At 38.3% G+C, this 19,635-nt stretch overlaps 1 protein-coding gene across 2 annotated transcripts in view; it reads right to left on the bottom strand.

The window, feature by feature from the left end:
- Window positions 1–1,524: 1,524 nt before the first annotated feature.
- Window positions 1,525–19,635, bottom strand: part of LOC117327142 (neutral ceramidase-like) — a 155,626-nt gene continuing 137,515 nt past the window's right edge. Inside the window, exons 13-19 of one of the 2 annotated variants that reach the window (XM_033884002.1) lie at window positions 8,910–9,008; window positions 8,175–8,246; window positions 8,103–8,126; window positions 7,063–7,200; window positions 5,311–5,364; window positions 4,634–4,719; window positions 1,525–3,132 (exon numbers count right to left, since the gene is read on the bottom strand). In XM_033884002.1, the coding sequence (XP_033739893.1) occupies window positions 2,952–3,132; window positions 4,634–4,719; window positions 5,311–5,364; window positions 7,063–7,200; window positions 8,103–8,126; window positions 8,175–8,246; window positions 8,910–9,008 (654 nt within the window). In that variant the 3' untranslated portion in view covers window positions 1,525–2,951. Of the gene's footprint in view, window positions 3,133–4,633; window positions 4,720–5,310; window positions 5,365–7,062; window positions 7,201–8,102; window positions 8,127–8,150; window positions 8,247–8,909; window positions 9,009–19,635 lie in introns of both variants that reach the window. The other variant, XM_033883996.1, reaches the window with a different exon arrangement.

Genomic DNA, 19,635 nt, shown 5'->3' with positions numbered 1-19,635 from the left:
TATAATGGTATTAGGACTAGTTTGTCCCCTGTACTCTGTAATAGATCGTACATGTAATTGGGGTGTCGGCTTGTTTGTCTGCTGTCAGTATATATCTAGTGCTAATGAGCGCGATAGGTATTCGCTTTCTAACTCAGTTTAGTTGTGCGATACTTCATTGTACGCAAGAATATGTCAGATAGCCAAAGTACACGCCCTGCCTTCCATTTACTTATTTTAATACCAGTTCTCAGCATTTCTGATCACCAGTGATTTAATGCCATACATGTACATCCTTATCCTTGATTATAGTCTTGTGCATTGAACTAAAATGTAATGATTTCTATCTCCAGTTTCAATATGTTCCTCAACTTTGTAAAAAAAATATATTCATTTTTTTCTGAAATTCGGTAACGCTTTTCAACAGAAAATAAAAAGCATTCAACCTAGAACCTGGCATGATTTAATGTTCAGTTTTTTCCATTAATGCTTAGTGTTGGTCCACAATTTCTGTCCACTCACATGGCACTTCTGTGGAGCAACCAACACACAAAAAATGGGGGGGGGGGGGGGGGATCAGGAAACGGCACTCGGATTCATATACGACACACAGGAAGATACTTGCGAAAGTACCATCACTGAGAGTAAGGAGACTCGGGAATTTTGCAATAGAAATCTATAAAATCACAAACAAGCAAACACCAACATACCTACATGACTTAATCAATATCACAGAAAAGGCATTTTACACATTCAGATATCACAACACTGTAGATATACCACGTGTAAGGACAACAAAATATGGCAAGCACTCTTTTTTCGGTCAGAAGCACCAAACATCTGGAATGCCCTACCAGACCACTTCAGAACAACAACTTCACTCACAAAATTCATGGGCCACAATGCAAATGCAGCACATGCAGACAAATATATAGATATACACACACACAACATCAGACGGTTTTAACATGTTTTTAAGTTCTAATTAATTATTTTTTGTTTGTAAGAGTCTAAATAAATTTAATGCTTTATGTTAATATCCATAATATAATGTACTATTTATATCTCTAAAGAGATAGCTCCAAGAATATATTTCCAACAATTATTTTCTGCAATTATCTGTTTTACACTGAGTTTATTTTTCAGGTAAATACATTTGTATGCTTTTATGTTTTATTTATTTTTATTTATTTTATTTTGTATTTGTGCATGTCTTTTACTGTTGTAGTCAGTTTTAATAGCTCATTAGAGCTAATGTTGATTTTTTATAATATGTACCAACTATAAATAAAGTTTGAATTCAATTGGGAGTGGTGATATTTAATTTGCCATTTAGTTTGAAGTACCTGTCTGTTCATACTGTTGATTTCAGGAAGAGAAAAATATTACCAACGCCAAACGGACAACATGCACAACCACCATGACCTCAGATCATATGCACGAGCCTTTGATTTAGAAAGCCTCCGTAAATAGCACAAGACTGATGAACATTAATTGTCCTATAACCTCTCTTTGTCAAAAAAGGAAAAACATTGACAAAAGATCGTCAATTTTTTTGTTTTATTTCTGGATTTACATAAAAAATTATCAAAATCATCTACAGCAATGAGTTGGAATGTAGGTCATACTTGAGAAATGTTACCTGATTAACATCATTCTTTGGCACATGAATTAAGGATCACAATCAGCTGGTTTCTGTCTGCTGTTCATTCACAATTAGCTGGTTTCTGCCTTTCGTATATATCTACCCTTAACAATGAACACATATGTAGCTCAGATCATGTCAGTCAGCAGAGGAGAGTTAAAATGTCAGCACAAGACAATTATCATCCCAAAGTCATCAACACAAAAACAATTATCGCCCCCAAATCAGTCAAAAAAAAAAATGATTACAAACCCAAAGTCAATTACAGCACATGCTATATCACCGAAAGTCAGTCTATCCCCCCTAAATGAGTCCTCCCTGGCAAAACGTCAGTTACAGCACAAAGTATGTCCCCCGAAAGTCAAATACAGCACAAAGTATGTCACCCTAAAGTCAGTTACAACACAAAGTATGTCACCCCAAAATCAGTTACAACACAAAAATGTCACCCAAAAGTCAGTTACAACACAAAAATGTCACCCCAAAATCAGTTACATGACATAATATGTATCCAAAAAAAATGTTACAGCAAGACATGTTTTTACCCATAAGTCAGCTAACTCAACACGACATATATCACCCCATAAGTCAGCTAACTCAACACGACATATATCACCCCATAAGTCAGCTAACTCAACACGACATATATCACCCCAAATGTCAGCTAACTCAACACGACATATATCACCCCAAATGTCAGCTAACTCAACACGACATATATCACCCCAAATGTCAGCTAACTCAACACGACATATATCACCCCAAATGTCAGCTAACTCAACACGACATATATCACCCCAAATGTCAGCTAACTCAACACGACATATATCACCCCAAATGTCAGCTAACTCAACACGACATATATCATCCCATAAGTCAGCTAACTCAACACGACATATATCACCCCAAATTAAGTCAGCTAACTCAACACGACATATATCACCCCAAATTTAGTCAGCTAACTCAACACGACATACATCACCCCAACCCACAGCATCCCATACACAGGTTCATTGTATCTATAGTCATATGGATATTCAGATTTTGTAATAGATTTGTTAGAGTAATATATTTATGATATTGCTGTAACATTCCAGAACAATCTATCATATTTATGAAAATTTCAATGATATAGTTTGCCAATTTATTGCCAATCTTCATTGCTGTAAAACAACTCATTTCTCTCATCATATAAATCTATATAAATGCATCATATAATTCTATATAAATTAAGGAAATAATTCGAAACATAACCATTGAAAACAAAGGCTATCAACATAATCACACAATATGTTTGGTAACAAAACATTCAATTCAGATCATAATATCAAGCTGTAACAAGGAAGGATGGTGTTTTCCCTGAGAATGGGGTGATTTCTCCAAACAGGCTTTTGGAATCCCCAAAGTACTGCAGCCTGTAGGTACCGGGAGCCTGATCAGCAGGGATATCCCATATAATGGTAGCCTCACTCTCCCCCATGATGGTGCTAGTCCGTGCCCAGTGGAACCTGAAACAGCAGTAATCATTATATCAAATGGCATACATTGCATATGTATCTAGTATCACTGTATGATAGTCTGTATATCTACACAATACTATGTTTATATCTCATACATTATATCTAGTATCACTGTATGATAGTCTGTATATCTACACAATACTATGTTTATATCTCATACATTATATCTAGTATCACTGTATGATAGTCTGTATATCTACACAATACTATGTTTATATTTCATACATTATATCTAGTATCACTGTATGATAGTCTGTATATCTACACAATACTATGTTTATATCTCATACATTATATCTAGTATCACTGTATGATAGTCTGTATATCTACACAATACTATGTTTATATCTCATACATTATATCTAGTATCACTGTATGATAGTCTGTATATCTACACAATACTATGTTTATATCTCATACATTATATCTAGTATCACTGTATGATAGTCTGTATATCTACACAATACTATGTTTATATCTCATACATTATATCTAGTATCACTGTATGATAGTCTGTATATCTACACAATACTATGTTTATATCTCATACATTATATCTAGTATCACTGTATGATAGTCTGTATATCTACACAATACTATGTTTATATCTCATACATTATATCTAGTATCACTGTATGATAGTCTGTATATCTACACAATACTATGTTTATATCTCATACATTATATCTAGTATCACTGTATGATAGTCTGTATATTTACACAATACTATGTTTATATTTCATACATTATATCTAGTATCACTGTATGATAGTCTGTATATCTACACAATACTATATTTATATTTCATACATTTCTCTCTGTTCCCAAGTTCATTTTTCTAAATGACAAAGTCTGTCCCAAACACACAAAATTCAGAAAAATAACAAGAAATTCCAGAGGGACTTTGGTACACACAATTGAATGGTCTTTTTTGTGTCTGTAGGACTGATTTTTATTTGATATTTATCATTTGATAGGTAGAAGAACTTTCTGTAAACAAGAAATAATGATAACAAACTTCAACTGTCAAAATTAAAGATTTTTTCCTGTCAGCCATTTTGTTTTCCTGATCAGGCTCAAAATTTAACGGCACTGCTGCAACTAGGGACTTAGGGGAACCTACAGTGATGTACAAAGCACTTCTCAAGAAATAGCAACAACAAAGTTCAACAGTCATGAAAAACAGAAAACAAGAAATGTTTACCAAAGATGGACCATGGACATACAAATATAAGGCAATTGTAATAACTAAAAACTGCTTCAAATTGTAAAATGGGCTAGCCGATATTCTCCCAAAAATAGAGTAAAATTATAACTATTCTAAATCACTAAATTGTCTTGATTACTTCCTGAGAAGCAAAAGTTCTTAATGTTGATGTTTACACCATCACCAAAAAAATAAAATAAAATAACATCTTCATCATGGCAAGGCAAAAATACTACAAAGAATTGTTAGTGTTTATCTGTTGTATTGATTGTCAGTACTTACTGAGTACACCACTGACTGTCCTTGTAAACCACCTCCCAGTTGTCTGTAGACACTAGATGTTCTACTGTGAGGAATGTCCCTTCAGCCTACAAAACAACATTAAATGTTTAATCAAACAGTTCAGTGTACTAACAATGAAACTGTATCAAACAGTGAAAGAAGGGAGATAACCCTTACAACTTAACTTGTGTCGAAGGTTATACCTGTTATTAGATGTCAATTTAAGAAACTTCATATTGAACTCGATCGAATTATCATCAAAACATGAAAAAAAGATCACTTTAACTTCACCATTTATATTATTAGATTACTCCAACTCAAAACATTTGGCTTCATCTAAACTGAATATTCTAAATCTATGTTAATTGTATGCCTAATATGATATATTGTCAATGTTAAAAAAAAAGGTGATGAGCTGACAATGAATAGACAGGAATTACTGCACCACATCACTAAAGATATACATTCTAACACGGTCTCATCTGTACAGCAGTGTCTTTCAAAACATGGCAACATCATGAACAAAAAGTATTATAATTACATGATAATTGTCCGATGTTCCCTCCTGTCCACTAGTATACATCAGATTTACAACTAGTCTAGCTTATTATAATTACCTGTCTGTTGTTCTGAGGATGTGCTGCTGCAAATTTAGATGTACAACTAGTGTAACTTACCCGTCTGTTGTTCCGAGGATGTGCTGCTGCAAATTTAGCCTGAACTCTGGTGCCCTAAAAAAGTTTAATCAATTTGGAATTGCTAAAAATATTTGATTACTGAAAAAGAGGAGGTGAATGAAGATAATCAAAATATGTAATACAAAATTAAGTGTAATTGTATGTGTCGCCTGTCCCGCTTTGTCAATATCCAGAAATTTGAGGTTTTTACCCCAAAAAATACAAAATCATAGAAATGGCAGTAAAGAGTGTAATGCTATACATCCCATGATACACATATAACTCAAGGTTGGTTGCTCTAGCTTTTATAGTTCATCAGAAACAGCTTAATATGCAAGAGCTTAACTTAAAACTTTAAATAAATTAAGTCCAGAAATTTAAGATTTTTACCCAAAAAATGCTGAAATCAATGAAAAGTGTAGTAGGTTCTACAATCCATGCTACATCTTTGATTGAGGTTTTGTTGGTCTAGCTTTGTCAGATACAGAGCTAACAGCAAAATCTCATCACTGCTGATGCCGCTGTTGCAAATGCAACACCTATTGGTATGTATCACCTTTCCAACATCCATCGTAGGTGAAACATTATCATAAACATGTGAGAAAAAACCTGATATAGTCTACTAGAATAAACCCTACACATTTAGTCTTCTAGAATTAACCCTACACTTTCAGTCTACTAGAATCAACCCTACAGTCTACTAGAATCAACCATACACATTCAGTCTACTAGAATCAACCCTACAGTCTACTAGAGTCAACCCTACAGTCTACTAGAGTCAACCCTACACATTCAGTCTACTAGAATCAACCCTACACATTCAGTCTACTAGAATCAACCCTAACCATTCAGTCTACTAGAATCAACCCTACAGTCTACTAGAGTCAACCCTACACATTCAGTCTACTAGAATCAAGCCTACACTTTCAGTCTACTAGAATCAACCCTACAGTCTACTAGAGTCAACCCTACACTTTCAGTCTACTAGAATCAACCCTACAGTCTACTAGAATCAACCCTAACCATTCAGTCTACTAGAATCAACCCAAATGGAATCAATCATCTGTCATTACTTAAGCCAACTAATAGCCTTTACTACTGTGATATGCTATCATGATAACAGGTACTTCTTAGGTGAAGAGTATTTACACAAATATCTAAGGTGAAGGGTATTTACATAAATATCTAAGGTGAAGGATATTTACATAAATATCTAAGGTGAAGGATATTTACACAAATATCTAAGGTGAAGGGTATTTACATAAATATCTAAGGTGAAGGGTATTTACATAAATATCTAAGGTGAAGGGTATTTACATCAATATCTAAGGTGAAGGGTATTTACATCAATATCTAAGGGGAAGGGTATTTACATCAATATCTAAGGTGAAGGTATTTACATAAATATCTAAGGTGAAGGGTATTTACACAAATATCTAAGGTGAAGGGTATTTACATAAATATCTAAGGTGAAGGGTATTTACATAAATATCTAAGGTGAAGGGTATTTACATAAATATCTAAGGTGAAGGGTATTTACATAAATATCACATGTCTGTATGACAACAGCCTATAGAAAAGCTATATGTACCTAGCAGTACTGTACCAGTTAATGACACATCAATGATTTCACAACAGTGATTACCAAGTATAACCATTCCTTTATCTCTACACTTGCCTTTGGTCATAAATAACTGTTATAGACTTCAAACAATACATTTCTCCAACAACAAGCAATACTGAGAAACTTACTTGTTTATAGGAAGGTAGCAGCTTAGATAGCAGAGCTCCAAATCCCTGTGGTGCTGCATCAAATACAACTGGAGGTACAAATCCCCACTCTTTACTGATCAAATCAGGAGGATTTGGTCCTGGGGACGACGGCACTCCCTGAAAATGTTAAAAGTTGTCACTCTTTAGAGGGCAAAGACATTAACTACGTAAGGTACTACATCTCTGACTGAGTAATTAATATCCACTGGAAACAAGAACTAGCCATTGTATATTTTATACAATACAAGAAATTACATCCTTTATGCCAATATCACCCTTAATAGTTTGAGCTTCTGATTTTATCTTTAACATTTAAATCAGATAAATGATTAATTGAATCCCAATAAAATGTTCACTTGCTCAGCACTATGTTTAGTATGTAAGTTTCAATCTTGTAAGAGAGATTATTACAAGGATGCTGCTCTTTTCATTTGTTGGTGTATTTTATTTCCATACCATGCATGCCATTTTATGCATTTTTGTGGGAAGAAAACAAGTATACAGATGTTGGAGATGTACAGTGTTTGAATATTAGAGTAATGCCAGATACAATTTTTTGTGAAGGGACAGAAGAGTTCCCTATCAATAATATAGCTTAATTTGCAAATGGGAACAAAATGTTTCCATGTCAAACATACAGCTGTGTACAGGCAGACAAACAATTCCTTTGTTAACAGTACAACTTTGTAAAGGCAGACAAAAGATTTCCCTTAGATACAGCTGTGTCAAGGAAGAAAATAAATTCCTTGTCAAGCATTAAAGTTTTGTAAAGGTACAAAAATATTTTCACTGACAGATACATCAAACTGACATTGTAACAAGGGAGAAGATTTGACCATAAACTGATAAATGTTGATAGCTACTGCATGAAGTTTACCTTTAATGCCATTAGCTAGTACCCCAAGATCCTGTATGAAGTCTACCTTTGTCATGTCATTGGCAAGTACCAAAAGTTCCTGTATGACGTTTACTTTTGTCATGTCATTGTCTAGTCCCACAAGCTCCTGTATGAAGCTTACCTTTGTCATGTCATTGGCTAGTACCACAAGCTCCTGTATGAAGCTTACCTTTGTCATGTCATTGGCTAGTACCACAAGCTCCTGTATGAAGGCCTCCAATGTGTGTGGTCCATATATAGTGGATCCACCCTCGTATCTTTGTTGCTGTAGTAAACATGTTCCATATTTTTAAAACATAAATTGATATTTGTTAGGTTATTCTACTAAGTATTGACTGTTTCCTATAGCTTTGATTACTTTATTACATATAACAACACTTAATATTTATAACACCATTTTTGTTAATCCTCTTAGGATAACAAACAGTCTTCCAATCAAATAAAGGATGTTTAAGCATGATATCCTGCAGAAACTAAAATTCTTCAAACATTGGCCAATGATCTCCCACTTCTGGTTTTTGAATGTCAAGTAAAATTACTTCCAATATTTAACTTACAATTTATTTTTTGATCTAAGATCATATTTTAGGAAAGATGCTGCTACAATAATAAAATAAGAATAATGACATTTACCTAAATATCAGGTTGTTAGTGACCTTGAGATGTTGTCAGATGTTTTCCGGACATCAAAATTGTAATCTCTATGTTGTTAGTTACGTTACTTTCACCAATGAAAATATGACATATGTACCAATGAAATATCTTTTATAAGTGGAGAGGTAAATACACACTGTGAAAAAATTGATGACTTACATTAAAAATATTATTTTCTCAAGTACTGTCACCTTTTTATTACATATGTTGGAAATAACTTATCAATAACTAACATCTTGAGCACTGTGCATGCAGACATTTGAATTGGTCCTACCTGATACTCCTCATAAGTGGTAACATAATCAGCATAATCATTGGACAGACCAGCGATTACAGATACTGTATTGGCGGGTAGTCCCCCTTTCATTAGAGCCTGAAACAGAAAAAGTTGCTGACTTACTGGTGTTAGTTGTTTGGCGACATGTTTTTTCCCTACATGAATCTGACTATTATGGGGATTCAGCTCACTGACAAAAGTCAGTGTTCTTTGGCCTTGATCATCCCTATAAATAGTCCTCCCTCTATCCTATAATAACAATTCTGTCACAGGTTAATTAGTTCTGGGAGTTGTCTAATTGTGCCTTGATCTCTTTCTTGGCTTTGAATTCCCTCAAAGTTTTGTATTATGTAAAATGAGCTTAAAAGCCTTTGGTGGTGATGAAAGGAGAGGGGGCAGTTAATACAAACTTACTTCTGTAACAGCTTTTCTAGTTCTCCTTCCAGACATAGTTCTGGAAAGAAACAAGATATTAATAGATACAGTCTAGAAAAGGGAAAGGTCATGTGTGAAAGGTCAACAGTCTACATAGAAATGTGAAAGGTCAACAGTCTACATAGATATGTTAGAGGCCAACAGTCTACATAGATATGTGTGAGGCCAACAGTCTACATAGATATGTGAGAGGTCAACAGTCCACATAGATATGTTAGAGGCCAACAGTCTACATAGAAATGTGAAAGGTCAACAGTCTACATAGATATGTGAGAGGTCAACAGTCTACATAGATATGTGAAAGGTCAACAGTCTACATAGATATGTGAGAGGTCAACAGTCTACATAGATATGTGAAAGGTCAACAGTCTACATAGATATGTGAAAGGTCAACAGTCTACATAGATATGTGTGAGAGGTCAACAGTCTACATAGGTATGTGAAAGGTCAACAGTCTACATAGATATGTGAAAGGTCAACAGTCTACATAGATATGTGTGAGAGGTCAACAGTCTACATAGATATGTGAGAGGTCAACAGTCTACACAGATATGTGGGAGGTCAACAGTCTACATAGATATGTGTGAGAGGTCAACAATCTACATAGATATGTGGGAGGTCAACAGTCTACATAGATATGTGAGAGGTCAACAGTCTACATAGATATGTGGGAGGTCAACAGTCTACATAGATATGTGAAAGGTCAACAATCTACACAGATATGTGTGAGAGGTCAACAATCTACATAGATATGTGGGAGGCCAACAGTCTACATAGATATGTGTGAGAGGTCAACAGTCTACATAGGTATGTGAAAGGTCAACAGTCTACATAGATATGTGAGAGGTCAACAGTCTACATAGATATGTGAGAGGTCAACAGTCTACATAGGTATGTGAAAGGTCAACAGTCTACATAGATATGTGAGAGGTCAACAGTCTACATAGATATGTGAGAGGTCAACAGTCTACATAGATATGTGAGAGGTCAACAGTCTACATAGATATGTGAGAGGTCAACAGTCTACATAGATATGTGTGAGGCCAACAGTCTACATAGATATGTGTGAGAGGCCAACAGTCTACATAGATATGTGTGAGAGGTCAACAGTCTACATAGGTATGTGAAAGGTCAACAGTCAACATAGATATGTGAAAGGTCGACAGTCTACATAGATATGTGGGAGGTTAACAGCCTACATAGATATGTGAAAGGTCAACAGTTTACATAGACATGAGAAAGGTCAACAGTTTACACAGACATGTAAAAGGTCAACAGTCCACATAGATATGTGAAAGGTCGACAGTCTACATAGATATGTGGGAGGTTAACAGCCTACATAGATATGTGAAAGGTCAACAGTTTACATAGACATGAGAAAGGTCAACAGTTTACACAGACATGTAAAAGGTCAACAGTCCACATAGATATGTGAAAGGTCAACAGTCTACATAGATATGTGAGAGGTCAACAGTCTACAGATATGTGAGAGGTCAACAGTCCACATAGATATGTGTGAGAGGTCAACAGTCCACATAGATATGTGTAAGAGGTCAACAGTCTACATAGCTATGTGAGAGAGGTCAACAGTCTACATAGGTATGTGAAAGGTCAACAGTCTACATAGATATGTGAGAGGTCAACAGTCTACATAGATATGTGAGAGGTCAACAGTTTACACAGACATGTAAAAGGTCAACAGTCTACATAGATATGTGAAAGGTCAACAGTCTACATAGATATGTGAGAGGTCAACAGTCTACATAGGTATGTGAAAGGTCAACAGTTTACACAGACATGTAAAAGGTCAACAGACTACATAGATATGTGAAAGGTCAACAGTCTACATAGATATGTGAGAGATCAACAGTTTACATAGATATGTGAGAGGTCAACAGTCCACATAGATATGTGTGAGAGGTCAACAGTCTACATAGCTATGTGAGAGAGGTCAACAGTCTACATAGGTATGTGAGAGGTCAACAGTCTACATAGATATGTGTGAGAGGTCAACAGTCTACATAGATATGTTAGAGGCCAACAGTCTACATAGATATGTGAAAGGTCAACAGTCTACATAGCTATGTGAGAGGTCAACAGTCTACATAGATATGTGAAAGGCCAACAGTCTACATAGCTATGGGAGAGGTCGACGGTCTACATAGATATGGGAGAGGTCAACAGTCTACATAGATATGTGAAAGGCCAACAGTCTACATAGATATGTGAGAGGTCGACAGTCTACATAGATATATGAGAGAGGTCAACAGCCTACATAGATATGTGAGAGGTCAACAATCTACATAGATATGTGTGAGAGGTCAACAGCCTACATAGATATGTGAGAGGTCAACAATCTACATAGATATGTGAGAGAGGTCAACAGCCTACATAGATATGTGAAAGGTCAACAGTTTACATAGACATGAGAAAGGTCAACAGTTTACACAGACATGTGAAAGGTCAACAGTCCACATAGATATGTGAAAGGTCAACAGTCTACATAGATATGTGAGAGGTCAACAGTTTACACAGACATGTAAAAGGTCAACAGTCTACATAGATATGTGAAAGGTCAACAGTCTACATAGATATGTGAGAGGTCAACAGTCTACATAGGTATGTGAAAGGTCAACAGTTTACACAGACATGTAAAAGGTCAACAGACTACATAGATATGTGAAAGGTCAACAGTCTACATAGATATGTGAGAGATCAACAGTTTACATAGATATGTGAGAGGTCAACAGTCCACATAGATATGTGTGAGAGGTCAACAGTCTACATAGCTATGTGAGAGAGGTCAACAGTCTACATAGGTATGTGAGAGGTCAACAGTCTACATAGATATGTGTGAGAGGTCAACAGTCTACATAGATATGTTAGAGGCCAACAGTCTACATAGATATGTGAAAGGTCAACAGTCTACATAGCTATGTGAGAGGTCAACAGTCTACATAGATATGTGAAAGGCCAACAGTCTACATAGCTATGGGAGAGGTCGACGGTCTACATAGATATGGGAGAGGTCAACAGTCTTACATAGGGGGTATTTTAAAAAAAGGGAACAGGGGGAAAATAAAAAAATTAGGAAAAGGGTTTCGAACCCCCTAATAATATATGAGGAAAAAAAGGGTCCCAAAAATAAAATAAATTTTGAAGATCAAAAAATTTTTACATTTTTTTTTTTAATGGGAAACCAATTAATATTAATAACAATCCCCAAGATTAAGATACCTTTAAAATTTAAACCTCAAAATTTAAATTTTGACCCCAAAATTTAACGGTCACCGGACTTGAAATTTTAACACCACAAGTAGGGGAAAGGCAAAAACAATATTAAAATTCAAAGTTTACCAAAAGAATGGAGAAAAAAGGGTTTTTAAAAATTCCCCTGTGAAAAACAACTCCCCCCCAAAAATTGGTTTGGGAGGTTTTACGTCCCCGGAAGGGGGGAAATCAACAAAATTTTCCCGAAAAAGTGGGGTCAAACCCCCATAGCAAAGGGGGAAAAGGCAAAAGGGGTTCAATTTATTGTTAAGGGGGGCCATCCCCAAAAAATTTTTTGGAGGGGGTTTTCCAGTCCCCATTTAAAATTAACCAAACCCGAAAATAGATTATTTTTTTGAAAAATCAACCTAAAATAATTTTGAGGGGTTTAAAAGTCCCAAAAATATGGGGGGTCAAAAACAATTACTTTTTTTAAAAATGGGGCCCAAAAGTTTCCCTCCAAAATTAAATCCCCAACAGTTTTACAAAATTTTAAGGGGCAAAAATTTTTAAATTTTGAAGGGGAAAGTACCAAAACACAAATTTATAATGAAATTTAGGTTAAAGTTTCCCAAAAAATGAGTTTGGTGAATTTTTTTGGGAAACAGGATTTAACAGCCTAGGAAAGGCCCAAATGCCGGCCCCCCCCAAAATTTTGGGGGAACAATTAGGTGAAGGCAAGGGAAATGGGTTGTAAAACAGGGGGGTAAAAATTTGGGTATTTTTAAAGACCTTTATGGAATGGGTTTCAAGGCAACCCTTTTTTAAAAATTTAGAGGAATGGAAAAAGGGCCCCGGGGTTTAATTTAACCCAAAAAGGGGCTGGACAGAACCTATTTGTGAAAAGTTTACAATGGGAAAATTCAAAACCCCTTATTTTAAATTTCCAATTTTGGGAACAATTTAATTAAAGGTTTAATTAAATTAAATTTACACCTGATGGAAATTACGACCCCAAAAAAAATGTTTCAAACCTTCAAAAATTTTTCCCCGAATTTTAAGACCCCAAAGTGAAAGGTAAAAAATGAGGGATTTAAAAAAATTATTAAAATTTACACCAAGGGGGTGGTTTTCAAAAGGGAAACTAGGGGGGTTTTAAATTTGGGGTTTTAAACCTTAATTTTTCCCAATTTTTTTGGGTTGGCCCTTTGGGTGAAAGGTTACGCCCCCGGGGGTTTAAAAATTTTGTAATTCCAGGGGATTTTCCCAGGGGTTTGTTCACCGTTATAGGAAACAAAGGGGGAAAAAGGGGCAATTAGGATGTTTAAATTCAAAATTGGTTTATTTTTTCAATTAAAGGTTGTTCAAAAGGAGGGGAATGGATTTTATTGTCCCAAAAATTTAATTTTAAAAACCCCAAGGCCCGACCAATTTGGGGTTCCCAAGATTTGTTTGTAGGCCCTTATTAATTTTACAACCCCGAGGGTGTTTTCATTATTTTATGACAATTTTTGGGTGGTAACAAATTTTTTCTTTTTTAAAAAACTTATTGGGGAATTTTAAAACCCCCATTGGGGGGTTTGGACAAAACTTGAATAAAAGGGGGGTTCAAGTTTTAGGTTAAAAAATTTAAAACCTTGAATTTTTTAAGTTGATTGTATTTAAAATTGGGTTAATTAAACCCACTGATTTTTGACCCCCGGTATGTTAAAAATTTGGGTGGAGACCTTTTTTGTGATGTGGGACACCAGTGAGTGTTGGGTGTTTAAGGACCGGATGGATTTACAGACCTAAAGGGGAATTTTGGAAAAGACCTCAGGTGATGTGTAAAACCGCGAGGGGATGGTACGATTTTTGAGGTGATTGTACAACCCGGGGTGGATGTGTAAAAGACCTTTTAGGGGGTTGATTTGTACAGAACCCCGAGTGGGGATTTTTAAAAACCCGGAGGGGTGAAAGTGTACAACCCCGAGTGTGATGTGTAAAGGCCTTGATGTGATGTTAAAAGACCCTTTATTGATGTGGACCGGCCTTTTAGTGTAAAAGGGTTTTACAGACCGGAGTGTATGTAAGACCGAGTGTGATGTGTAAAGACCTTGAAATGTGATGTGTACAGACCTTATGTGAAAGGGGGCAACTTTGGGGTGATTTTAAGACCTTGAGTGTGATGTGTACAGACCTCGAATGTGATGTGTACAGACCGCGAGTGTGATGTGTACAGACCCCGAGTGTGAAGTGTACAGACCTTGAGTGTGATGTATATTGACCTTGAGTGTGATGTGTACAGACCTTGAGTGTGATGTGTACAGACCTTGAGTGTGATGTGTACAGACCTCGACTGTGAGGAGTACAGACATTGAGTGTGATGTGTACAGACATTGAGTGTGATGTGTACAGACCTTGAGTGTGATGTGTACAGACCTAGAGTGTGATGTGTACAGACATTGAGTGTGATGTGTACAGACCTTGAGTGTGATGTGTACAGACCTTGAGTGTGATGTGTACAGACCTTGAGTGTGATGTGTACAGACCTTGAGTGTGATGTGTACAGACAGTGAGTGTGATGTGTACAGACCTTGAGTGTGATGTGTACAGACATTGAGTGTGATATGTACAGACCTTTAGTGTGATGTGTACAGACGGCGAGTGTGATGTGTACAGACCACGAGTGTGATGTTTTCAAGGGCTTTTTTTGTGATGGTACAAAATTTAGGTGAAAGTTACAGACCCAAAGGGGGGGTGTACAGGGCCCGGGGGGATGTGTTCAGACCTGAGTGTGATGGGGGCGACCTTGGTGTTTATGTTACAGACCCCGTGTGATGTGTCCACCTGAGTTGATGTGTACGACCCGATGTGATTGTGTAAAGACCCGGGGGGTGTGGTTTCAGACCCGAGTGTGTGTGTACAGACCCAGGGGTGATGGGTACCCGACCCTTTTTGGGGAGTGTTTCCGACCCCCCCAGTGTGATGTGTACAAAACCTTTAGTGTGATGTGTACACCTAAAGGTTATGTGTACAGACCCAAATGTGATTTTTTTCCCGACCTTTAGGGTGATGGTAAAAACCCAGGTATGTTTTAAAAACCTTAGTGTGATGTTTACAACCCCGGGGGGGGAGTGTACAACCCTTAGGTTTATTTTGTTAAAAAATTTTTTTACAGACCTTGAGTGTGATGTGTACAGACCTCTAGTGTGATGTGTACACACATGGAGTGTGATGTGTACAGACATGGAGTGTGATGTGTACAGACCTTGAGTGTGATGTGTACAGACCTCGAGTGTGATGTGTACAGACCTTGAGTGTGATGTGCACAGATTTTGAGTGTGATGTGTACTGACCTTGAGTGTGATGTGTACAAACCTCGAGTGAGATGTTTACAGACCTTGAGTGTGATGTGTACAGATGTTGAGTGTGATGTGTACAGATTTTGAGTGTGATGTGTACAGACCTTGAGTGTGATGTGTACAAACCTCGAGTGTGATGTGTACAGAACTTGAGTGTGATGTGTACAGATTTTGAGTGTGATGTGTACAGACCTTGAGTGTGATGTGTACAGACCTTGAGTGTGATGTGTACAGACCTTGAGTGTGATGTGTACAGACATTGAGTGTGACGTGTACAGACCTCTAGCGTGATGTGTACAGACCTCAAGTGTGATGTGTACAGACCTCGAGTGTGATGTGTACAGACCTTTAGTGTGATGTGTACAGACCTTTAGTGTGATGTGTACAGACCGCGAGTGTGATGTGTACAGACCTGGAGTGTGATGTGTACAGACCGTGAGTGTGATGTGTACAGACCTCGAGTGTGATGTGTACAGACCGCGAGTGTGATGTGTACAGACCTCGAGTGTGATGTGTACAGACCGCGAGTGTGATGTGTACAGACCTTGAGCGTGATGTGTACAGACCGCGAGTGTGATGTGTACAGACCACGAGTGTGATGTGTACAGACCTTGAGCGTGATGTGTACAGACCGCGAGTGTGATGTGTACAGACCTTGAGCGTGATGTGTACAGACCGCGAGTGTGATGTGTACAGACCGCGAGTGTGATGTGTACAGACCTCGAGTGTGATGTGTACAGACCTTAGTGTGATGTGTACAGACCTTTAGTGTGATGTGTACAGACCTTTAGTGTGATGTGTACAGACCTTGAGTGTGATGTGTACAGACCTCAAGTGTGATGTGTACAGACCTCAAGTGTGATGTGTACAGACCTTTAGTGTGATGTGTACAGACCTTTAGTGTGATGTGTACAGACAGTGAGTGTGATGTGTACAGACCTTGAGAATGATGTGTACTGTACAGACCTTGAGTGTGATGTGTACAGACCTCTAGTGTGATGTGTACAGACATGGAGTGTGATGTGTACAGACATGGAGTGTGATGTGTACAGACTTTGAGTGTGATGTGTACAGACCTCGAGTGTGATGTGTACAGACCTTGAGTGTGATGTGTACAGATTTTGAGTGTGATGTGTACTGACCTTGAGTGTGATGTGTACAAACCTCGAGTGTGATGTGTACAGAACTTGAGTGTGATGTGTACAGATTTTGAGTGTGATGTGTACAGACCTTGAGTGTGATGTGTACAGACCTTGAGTGTGATGTGTACAGACCTTGAGTGTGATGTGTACAGACATTGAGTGTGACGTGTACAGACCTCTAGCGTGATGTGTACAAACCTCAAGTGTGATGTGTACAGACCTCGAGTGTGATGTGTACAGACCTTTAGTGTGATGTGTACAGACCTTTAGTGTGATGTGTACAGACCGCGAGTGTGATGTGTACAGACCTGGAGTGTGATGTGTACAGACCGTGAGTGTGATGTGTACAGACCTCGAGTGTGATGTGTACAGACCGCGAGTGTGATGTGTACAGACCTCGAGTGTGATGTGTACAGACCGCGAGTGTGATGTGTACAGACCTTGAGCGTGATGTGTACAGACCGCGAGTGTGATGTGTACAGACCACGAGTGTGATGTGTACAGACCGCGAGTGTGATGTGTACAGACCTCGAGTGTGATGTGTACAGACCTTGAGTGTGATGTGTACAGACCTTGAGCGTGATGTGTACAGACCGCGAGTGTGATGTGTACAGACCTTGAGCGTGATGTGTACAGACCGCGAGTGTGATGTGTACAGACCGCGAGTGTGATGTGTACAGTCCTCGAGTGTGATGTGTACAGACCTTAGTGTGATGTGTACAGACCTTTAGTGTGATGTGTACAGACCTTTAGTGTGATGTGTACAGACCTTGAGTGTGATGTGTACAGACCTCAAGTGTGATGTGTACAGACCTCAAGTGTGATGTGTACAGACCTTAGTGTGATGTGTACAGACCTTTAGTGTGATGTGTACAGACCTTTAGTGTGATGTGTACAGACAGTGAGTGTGATGTGTACAGACCTTGAGAATGATGTGTACTGTACAGACCTTGAGTGTGATGTGTACAGACCTCTAGTGTGATGTGTACAGACATGGAGTGTGATGTGTACAGACATGGAGTGTGATGTGTACAGACTTTGAGTGTGATGTGTACAGACCTCGAGTGTGATGTGTACAGACCTTGAGTGTGATGTGTACAGATTTTGAGTGTGATGTGTACAGACCTTGAGTGTGATGTGTACAAACCTCGAGTGTGATGTGTACAGACCTTGAGTGTGATGTGTACAGATTTTGAGTGTGATGTGTACAGACCTTGAGTGTGATGTGTACAGACCTTGAGTGTGATGTGTACAGACCTTGAGTGTGATGTGTACAGACATTGAGTGTGACGTGTACAGACCTCTAGCGTGATGTGTACAGACCTCAAGTGTGATGTGTACAGACCTTTAGTGTGATGTGTACAGACCTTTAGTGTGATGTGTACAGACCTTTAGTGTGATGTGTACAGACCGCGAGTGTGATGTGTACAGACCTGGAGTGTGATGTGTACAGACCTTGAGTGTGATGTGTACAGACCTCGAGTGTGATGTGTACAGACCGCGAGTGTGATGTGTACAGACCTCGAGTGTGATGTGTACAGACCGCGAGTGTGATGTGTACAGACCTTGAGCGTGATGTGTACAGACCGCGAGTGTGATGTGTACAGACCACGAGTGTGATGTGTACAGACCGCGAGTGTGATGTGTACAGACCTTCGAGTGTGATGTGTACAGACCTTGAGCGTGATGTGTACAGACCGCGAGTGTGATGTGTACAGACCTTGAGCGTGATGTGTACAGACCGCGAGTGTGATGTGTACAGACCGCGAGTGTGATGTGTACAGACCTCGAGTGTGATGTGTACAGACCTGAGTGTGATGTGTACAGACCCCGAGTGTGATGTGTACAGACCTTGAGTGTGATGTGTACAGACCGTGAGTGTGATGTGTACAGACCTCGAGTGTGATGTGTACAGACCTCGAGTGTGATGTGTACAGACCTCGAGTGTGATGTGTACAGACCTTGAGTGTGATGTGTACAGACCTTGAGTGTGATGTGTACAGACCTCGAGTGTGATGTGTACAGACCTTGAGTGTGATGTGTACAGACCGCGAGTGTGATGTGTACAGACCTCGAGTGTGATGTGTACAGACCTTGAGTGTGATGTGTACAGACCTCGAGTGTGATGTGTACAGACTTGAGTGTGATGTGTACAGACCTTGAGTGTGATGTGTACAGACCTCGAGTGTGATGTGTACAGACTTGAGTGTGATGTGTACAGACCTTGAGTGTGATGTGTACAGACCTCGAGTGTGATGTGTACAGACCTTGAGTGTGATGTGTACAGACCGTGAGTGTGATGTGTACAGACCTTGAGTGTGATGTGTACAGACCTTGAGTGTGATGTGTACAGACCTCGAGTGTGATGTGTACAGACCTCGAGTGTGATGTGTACAGACTTGAGTGTGATGTGTACAGACCTTGAGTGTGATGTGTACAGACCTTGAGTGTGATGTGTACAGACCTTGAGTGTGATGTGTACAGACCTTGAGTGTGATGTGTACAGACCTCGAGTGTGATGTGTACAGACCTCGAGTGGATGTGTACAGACCTTGAGTGTGATGTGTACAGACCTTGAGTGTGATGTGTACA

Source organism: Pecten maximus, chromosome 1 (assembly GCF_902652985.1).
Source record: "Pecten maximus chromosome 1, xPecMax1.1, whole genome shotgun sequence".
NCBI lineage: Eukaryota > Metazoa > Mollusca > Bivalvia > Pectinida > Pectinidae > Pecten > Pecten maximus.
This window is presented reverse-complemented; position numbering and strand designations above follow the sequence as displayed.